This window comes from Zootermopsis nevadensis, unplaced genomic scaffold (genome assembly GCF_977971745.1).
Source record: "Zootermopsis nevadensis isolate Lab colony 2312 unplaced genomic scaffold, Znev_1.0 Znev_ptg000031l, whole genome shotgun sequence".
NCBI lineage: Eukaryota > Metazoa > Arthropoda > Insecta > Blattodea > Termopsidae > Zootermopsis > Zootermopsis nevadensis.
This window is the reverse complement of record NW_028259163.1, coordinates 908,616-917,216: the sequence shown is the minus strand read 5'-3', so window position 1 is coordinate 917,216 and position 8,601 is coordinate 908,616. Positions and strand designations below refer to the sequence as shown.

Genomic DNA, 8,601 nt, shown 5'->3' with positions numbered 1-8,601 from the left:
ACAAATTTTCACACGTGTTTTGTAAACGATATTTACTGGTAACCAAAAGTTTTATTTTTCCATATGGGATGAATATTGATTCTCCGTCGCTTATTCATGACAGTGCCCTTAAAAAACTGCGAAATATCTACTTTTTTCCTACAGCTTAAATACAATTGAACTCTCACACCTTAATTTCTAATGCAGGTACCGAAAATTACCATTAGCAGGGAAATTTAACTGATTCAAATCATGATCTTTATTGTCACTTGGCTATAATCAGGGGAAGATAAGAAATAACCCCAAATTCTGATAAATCTATAATTATTTGTAACCCTCCCTCCCCTATCCTATCCCCACCTGCTTTCCCTGTCCTTCCCCTCAAAGCTTTCCTGACCTCGTGTATCCGGAAATACCTGAGAAAATCCCCACCGCTTCAAATACAAAAAAAAAAAAAATTCCCACTGCCAAATTTTCTGAGTCATATCAGTTAGTGTGTATATCACTTACCATATTAGTAGAAAAATATGTATAATTTTTAAATCCATTATCTGTAGCTGATATATTTTGTGTAGGTGCTGTAAAAATCGAAAGGCCTAATATTCCTAAAAAAAAGAAAGTACAATTTTCGAAACAAATTACAGAAGAACATATTCTAAAAATTTCTATTCTGTGTTCGGTGACTCTAACCTCCTTTGTCAGACGCAGTACCTACTGGATCAATAATGCGACGTAAAGTCTAACTAAAACCCCTAGGAGTCTTACGAGAAATCCAGGATAAAATTTAGTTGAGACGAAAATAAAATAAAATTGACTTTTTTTTTGACAATGTGAGAGGTCATATATTTCGCTCTGTGACACCAAGGAACCTTACCTGAACATTACAAAATATAATTAAATAAATATCCCTTACGTAACGCGAGAATTGAATCGCAGAATGTATTTTTATTTATAACACGACAACAGATTTACCATCTCGTATTCATAGAACTATCGCAACATAATTAAGAAAATTTCTCTACAGTATTTTGGAGGTTAGAATTACATAAAAAAGACAATCGTGGTGGGGGGTTCCGTGTTCAAGTGTTGTCTGCCCTGCTGTGGCGCAGAGCTATCTGCGCACAACAACAAACAAGAGAGCATCAGGAATCCCTCTCTGCCTTCTCTGTTACCAATTCAACAATTGCACGATATTGAGGAGGAAGACGACCATCAGATAGACCAACTTGAGTTGGTAGATCAGCAGGTGTCGTCATCGGCTTCCCTTCGAAGTAAAAAGAAACACCGAAGACAGTTCACTAACGTCTTCAGCAACAGTCCATCGCCAACGTTTTCTGTAACAACTCCAGTAAAATCAGCAAAGAATAAGATTCGTACGCGTTCAATTACGAGTACAACAAGCAGCGATACTAGTGGAGGAAGCGTTACCAAAATGCAAGCAGAGCAGGGAAGCATCGGCGATCTCAAGAGTTATCACAATCGGTACCTAAGGAACCGTCGACACACTCTGGCCAACGTTCGGTGAGTGAAAAGATTTTTCTCATTCGTATTTCCTTTGTTTCGAAGTTCTCAATGTTATCTATGTCAGTGGTTATCAGTACGAATTGAATTGCACAGAAACACGTAACACTGGACGGAACTAATAGATTTGACCTTGAAATAAATTTTTTTGCGTAAAATCGGCGAAGTTTTTTTTTGGGGGGGGGAAGGGGTGATTTTTTTTATTTTACCCAAGATAAAATCTCACAATTTTATGTGAATACGATTCTGACTAACAGATATCCCGAATTACCTCAGGAATAATAATATATCATTAAATATATTTGATAACTTATATTTTAATAATTTATTGGATTTAGTAGTGAACACAGAATTTTGTTGTTGGGTTAACGTAAAAATTTTTTCTGGGATATTGTTTTATATGTAACAATTTTCATATACGTTTCTTTGTTTAAATTAGTATAAACAAAGAAATGTATTTGAAAACTGAGCTTTATAAAGTTTATATTATAAAAGATTGTGGATTTAGATTAATCCGAAGTATCAGTGTAAAAAAAAACACGCTACCTAACTGGAATTTAAATATAAATAGAATATTAAACGTAACTTCAAATTGAATTCGTGGTTTCTCTGTGCTTGAAGTGACTGGCTGGATAGCTTCCTCGTGCTTATTTCGAGGAAAAACTTACTTCCTGAACTTAGTTTAGGAAACAGAAGGTAAATGATGTGTTTTCGACCGCAAATTAACGACCTGAGTTTGTTTTATTATTTCTGTTTGCCTTGCTGCAAACAGAGCTTCCTGTTTTCACGGCAACAGTTCGTCGTTAATGTTGGTGTAGCGATGGACTAACAGATTTGTACTTTAATTGCTTTCAAGGAGAGAAGGAAAACGTCTAACGCCATAAACGTCACGTATTTTACATCCTTATACACAATTTTATTACATTTTATACGAAATATGTTTAAGATTGCGTGACAAAATGAGAATTTTATTCTTTAGACTGTTTGTGGCTTGGAGACTACAAATACACAGGTAAAAATTCCTGTGTCTGTCCGACTGTCAGGAAAATTTGATAACTGATAAATATTTTAAACCTCAGGATATTGGCTCACGTACGAATTTGCAACAGGTACTTTGGGTGGGGAGAAGGAATTAACTTTTATAAGCACAATGTTAATGTAAATAATAATTAATAATTGATCATTACAGTGATCAGTTGGTTAACCCTATCAGGGGGAAAAATTTCAAATTCGAATTAAAATTTTGAGTGACTTTATAGTTACGTATTTAGGTTAGCCGTCATTTTGGTGATATCAGAATGCAAGTAAAAGCCTTATTAAAATCGACCGCTGAGTCAGTAATGGAATATCGACACAGACCTCAAAAAGTTTATAAACCTTATTTTTTTTTTTACAGATTTATCGTGGTGATCACATAAATAGAAACTAGGTGTAGACAAGATTGAATTCAGTTTGGTTACCGTTGTCACGTTATTGTTCGCGTAGAGCCAACTCACCTGTGCACACAAAGTGCCGTAACCTATAGCATCAGTTTTGTAAGGGGCGTCATGAAATCGAAAATTAGTTTGCCACGGCCACAAACTTAAGTTGGAATGAATGAGAATTGAAGTAAACGCGGACCAAACAGCTTGATGAGAACGTAACACGAGTGGGTGACGATTAAAGCAGAGATGTTCTTACCTGCTTACTGAATGATTACCCTTTTCTTCCTTCATCAAAATAAAAGAAGACAGGAAATGCGTGATCCTTAGCGAAATACACAATTTCGCTATTTGCAAAATTCTTAATTACTAATTAAATATTACGTCAGTTATATTTCTTAATATCCATATATAGAAGTCATTCCGTCTTAATGCTTCCCTTAAGTAATGTAAAGCAGTACCATCACATCATAAGACGTGTTAGCTCTGTTATAACATACTGTAGTAATATTTGTGTTACCATGGGATCGAATCCCGGTCACCCCAAAACATTCTTTATCTTATCGCAGCCACTGTGATTTAATTTTTCTATTAACTGGAAGATTTTTTTTTATTTCTTGTTTTCCGAAATTCGTTGATTTTTCTGATTGTAGGAAACTAAAAAGTATTATTTTTGAGTAATCCCGAATGTCATAACGTCCAGAGGAAATTTCATCAAAATCTGTCACTCTGTTCTCTGTTAGAATCATGAGGACAGACAGACAGACGTAGAGATTCCTATATCCCATAGCACCATTTTAGATCCAGTCATTCATTCATATATTATATATATATCGCCGGACATATATTCTTTAGTTACATAATATATATGGGTACACACACACACAGACACACAGAAACAGAGTTTGATATTGTGTATTGTCATGATATAATTTTCGAAAAATACAGAAATTTGGCAACTGAAGTTTTCTAAATAAGATAACTGACGTAAAGGTTTATCAATAATTAAGAATTTGCAAAGAACAATTTTGTGTATTCCGTTAAGTATGTCAGTGTTATTCAACCTGGGGTACGCGTACCCCCGGGGGTACGCGAAGACATTTTAGGGGGTACGTAAAATTTTAAAAAAACATATATATTTTATGATAAACATTGAATAATCAGTATTGTAATTTATTTAATTTATTTTAGATGTAGATTATGTACTATGTATAACTTGACTTACACACCAACAACTTTGGGGGTACAAATTTGAAGAGAAATTATATCTGGGGGTACGCGAACAAAAAAGGTTGAATACCACTGCACTAGACCACAGTTAATAGTTTCTGCATGCTTTCTGTTTGTATCTAAGCCGTTCGTAAATGCATGTCTGAAGTCTGCGGTCAGTCCGGTGACTTTCCTGTCTCTCGCGTCATAATTTCTATACCACCCCGGAAAAAATTGTGTCCACGAGTTAGGTTGGTCGTCGAACGGGAGTAGCCTGACCATTAAGTGTTCATTGAATGCCCGTAATCAGAGTGAACCCTTCTGCCAGCCATAAAGGACTGAAGTGGAGCGTCTATTCCATGAACCAAGCGAGACGGAAAATTAACTCCCTTGGCGCCATCGACACCTTATGGAAGGCCTGAACCCGGCTGTTCTGATATTCCTGGTTTATTTGCAATAAATAATAAACTAGGTAGATAACTACATATTATATATAATTCTTTTATGCAGGTTGAGAGAAAATGTCTTTTGTCATAGGACCCAAATTTTTGTGTTCGTTCGTCTTAAAATATCTGTTACCAAGAGCCACGGAGGTCTAGCGGTTAGAACGCTGGCCTTGTAATCCTGGGGATCTCGGGTTCGATTCCCGGCGGTGCCCGGATTTATAACTTGTGTTGAGCAAGGCCGTGGTCTAGGCAACACGGAGTTTTCCTCCGTGGCATCCCAACAATTACTCCATTCACACACAGAAGAAGGCAATGGCAAACCACTTCTGGATCATCTGCCAAGAACGTATATGAACAGGTCCCAGTCCGAGAAAAGGATTTAAGGATCCTGTTCATATGGACCTGTCGTCACACAGAACACTAAATAAATAAAATTCTCGGGAGCAACATCTGAACAGTGTCATTTCGTCTTCCAGAGACTAGGTTTAGTATTATGATTCCATGTACGAATGTGTGATTTGAGGCTTTAACAGCGGTGAGTTTGAAGATTTCTGTCTTCTGGGTTGTTGCGTCGTGTAGTCTGGTAGTAGTTTACCGACGTTTCAGAGGTTCCTGGTGTTCTACAGGCTTCTGAAAAATGGTTTTGTTCTATAGATTTTCAAGGTTCGTATGTTAACAACTATTCTTGAAAGGACGTTATGTAAGTTGTGTTTCCATGTCGTGATGTTCTAATATAGAAAAGAAAATGTTGTACCAGCATATGAATATATTTGAACAAGATCTGTTACGGACAAGTCACGGATTGTAAGCCGATGTTACCCTTTATTGAAAATCCACGTGTCATCCGTGGTATTGTGGTTAATATTTGTTAGAAGCAATCAGAAACTTAACGATTTCCTACGAAGCTCTAAGCAAAAGCTGTCACACAGTTTGAAGTTCTGCTTCAGTGCAAATTGCCAGTCGGCGACTTCGCGTGTCTGTACGTGTACATCGTATATGTATACGAATTAAGTACTATACCGTAATTCTTGGAGCCGAGTCCCTTGTAAGACGCCAACAGTCGCTCGGCGACTCAAGAATTTCCCAACAATTTTTTGGAAACAGAACTGGTCGCTATCCCGAGGTAGACGAATTCAGTCCATACAGCCCCATATTATTCCTCTAAGTTCCATTTTAATGTTATCCTCTCACCTAATCTAGGTCTTCCCAGTGGTCTCTTTCCTTGTGGTTTGGTCATCAAGATCCTGTATTTCTCTTTCCTTCCATACGGGCTACATGCCCTGCCCATCTCCCTACTTCACTTTATTAGAATGGTTTTTATAAACTATTTCATTACTAAAGTTTCTAAATGATATGGCTATTATGAATGATCAATCTTAAGTCAAATAGCAGAACCGGCCATGTGGTAATTCTAAGATCCGCTTCTAGAATTTTCTTTGAGAGAAAAACTCGGTCTACAGGAGACTGCTGGGGAGACCTAGGCGTACGTGGGAGAATAATATTAAAATGGACCTTTGTGAGACAGGAATCGATGGTGCGAAGTGGATGGAGTCCGGTAGCGGGAGGACTTTTATGAACACGGTGATGAACCTTGTGGTTTCATGAAGAAAGTGTTCTTTGAGAAGCCGAGTTTACAGTCGACTTTTCAAAGAATTTCCTGCACCATAGAGCGAGTGAGGGTCGCGATAAGCCGATGTTAAATAAATCTGTTTCCCAGTGGCAGTTTCACGTCCTGAATGCGAAGTCGTTTGTCCGGTCTCGATTGAAATTGTAATATTTAACCGTATTACAATTAACAGTGAAGTAAATGAAGTTGATGATAGTAATGAAAAAATATTTTCATTAAGCTTAACTGTTAAGCGTTAATTAACTTTTCGAGTCTCTTTGAACTTCGCTGAGAAAGGTTTTTCATCCGCTCTTCATCTCAGGGTGAACAGGAGACAAGTCAAGAATTATTTCTTCGGAGAATGATGCTAGGTACTTGTGATCTCATTTTATCTGTAAGCAACGGAGATAAGGTACAGTAACTCTCATGAAATTGAATATTCCGACCTCGTCTAGAAGCTGCGTCTTCATCTTCTTGGAAACGTTTTTCATTTTGTTACGTATAATTTAGTTACACTGCCATCTGCGTCTTAATCTGCGAACTAAAATTACACACTGTTTTGTTAATATTCGTTGCTGAAGCTAACGTATGCATGAAATTAGAATAATAAATTAATTTTTCTAGTTCGTTTCACTTAAATCATATTTCGTCGGTCTCTTTTAATCTAAAAGTACATGCTTTCATATTTATTTTTAGAGGTTGAAGTTCTTTACCTTTGTCACTGGCTACGGGGTTGAATGAACAGCTTTCAACAGAGGTCAGGGATCCTACAATAGCATCCTGCTTAATTGTCTATCTGTGTCTATCGTAGGTGTTACGAATACGTGGAGATTCTACTCCAGTCCCAAAAACCTGTCATGAATTTGTTAAACACAGGGAAAATTTTTAACGAACTTTCTGTGACGTGATGGTATAATGGCGGCGAAATGTCTGTGTCATTCTTCTGGGTAGAAACCGATTTTTCGACGTCGTGTGTTCTTGGCAACATGAAATTTGATGACGGTTGCGAAAGGAACTGAAATTTGTGTAATCTATTTAAATTATTTCAGTATCCATAATTAATATACGAAAATAGTTTTTGAAGGAACTTAAAGGTTTAAGATATTTGTGTGAAATAATTTAACAATATAAATATTTAGCTTTACCAGAAAATGTAAGTACTATGATGATCATTCTTTTATATTTCAAGTAGACTAGATGGTCCTCTTATTTAACGAAAATATTCCTTGTTTACTCTGAGAATCGTACAAAACTCATAAATGCTCTCAGTGCGCAGAATACAGATTTATTGATTATTAAAGCAGGTAAAACTCTCTACACCGCTGGGGTTTAAAGGGTTGAGACTGGTACGTTCAAACGAAGGAGGATGACGAAAGGATTTGAGGATGAAGCTTAAACTGTTGAGTATATTTTATTTTAAACGTACGAGTTTTTTTTTCTCGTGATGAGAACATTTAATTTTATTTTATGAAAGCCGGAGACCACTATTAATGCTTCTGAAAAAAATATCGTCAAAATTTGCTATTGTAATCGAGAGGTGTGGTTTCGTATTTAGGAGAGTTTAGGATTCAAGAATTGAATAACAAGATGCAAATTTCAAATTTATTCATCTTGTAATTTCATCATAAACTTTGTTACTTTTTTTTTGTTGGTGAATTTCCCAGATACTCAAGTTTTTAAATATTTTTACACACAATTATATTTTGATATCTCGTCGTGTTTATAAGCTGACTGTTGACTGTAAACGTCTGCAGGTACATTATAACCAGAAAGTAGAATGCAGTTTCATTCAACCTTTTTGAAAACGATTCCACTCAGTCGGCCGCACAGAAAGATTGGCACGTGGCAAATGAAATAAACCGGCCACGACGGATTCGATGGCTGTAACCGAACCCGTTCGTTTTTAAGAGTCAGGCGCACTCAGTGCCCACAAAGATCTTTCTAACGACTGCAGGCAACAGGGTTAAGTATATTTATATAGAGTCCTTTTTTTAGGATTGTCGCAATAAAAATACAAGCTCCAATTTATTTTCGTATCTTCAGTCAAAGTGACACGTTTATAAACGTGTTTCAAATCATGTCAGCAAGGAAGTATTTTCAAATTTCAGACTACGTTTTAAAGAGTACGAGGTAAATCTGAGAGTTTTTTTTTATTCCAAATGTTTATCGATACCGATAATAAAATTATTAAATCTTCTTGTGAAATTTAACTTGATTATTCAAAACGACGCGAAGGTGAATGAATGTCTTCTGGGATTTTTCGCCGTGCACCTGCTCTTTCCATCATCTGGGCGATGATTGTGTTCATCGCCCTGATGTTGGCAGCAGCAGGTATCTCCGAATGCTAGTCAATTTGTACCATACTACGTCGTATATGGCTTAACAATCCAGCCCACAGCCCACGGTCTGTGCTTTGACG

The 8,601-nt window shown here is 36.7% G+C and overlaps 1 protein-coding gene across 1 annotated transcript in view; it reads left to right on the top strand.

The window, feature by feature from the left end:
• The first annotated feature begins 478 nt into the window (after positions 1–478).
• dnc (phosphodiesterase dunce) overlaps positions 479–8,601 on the top strand; it is a 369,630-nt gene continuing 361,507 nt past the window's right edge. Inside the window, exon 1 of the mRNA XM_087359424.1 lies at positions 479–1,500. Coding sequence (XP_087215550.1) covers positions 1,412–1,500 — 89 coding nt within the window. The 5' untranslated portion in view covers positions 479–1,411. The remainder of the gene's footprint in view (positions 1,501–8,601) is intronic.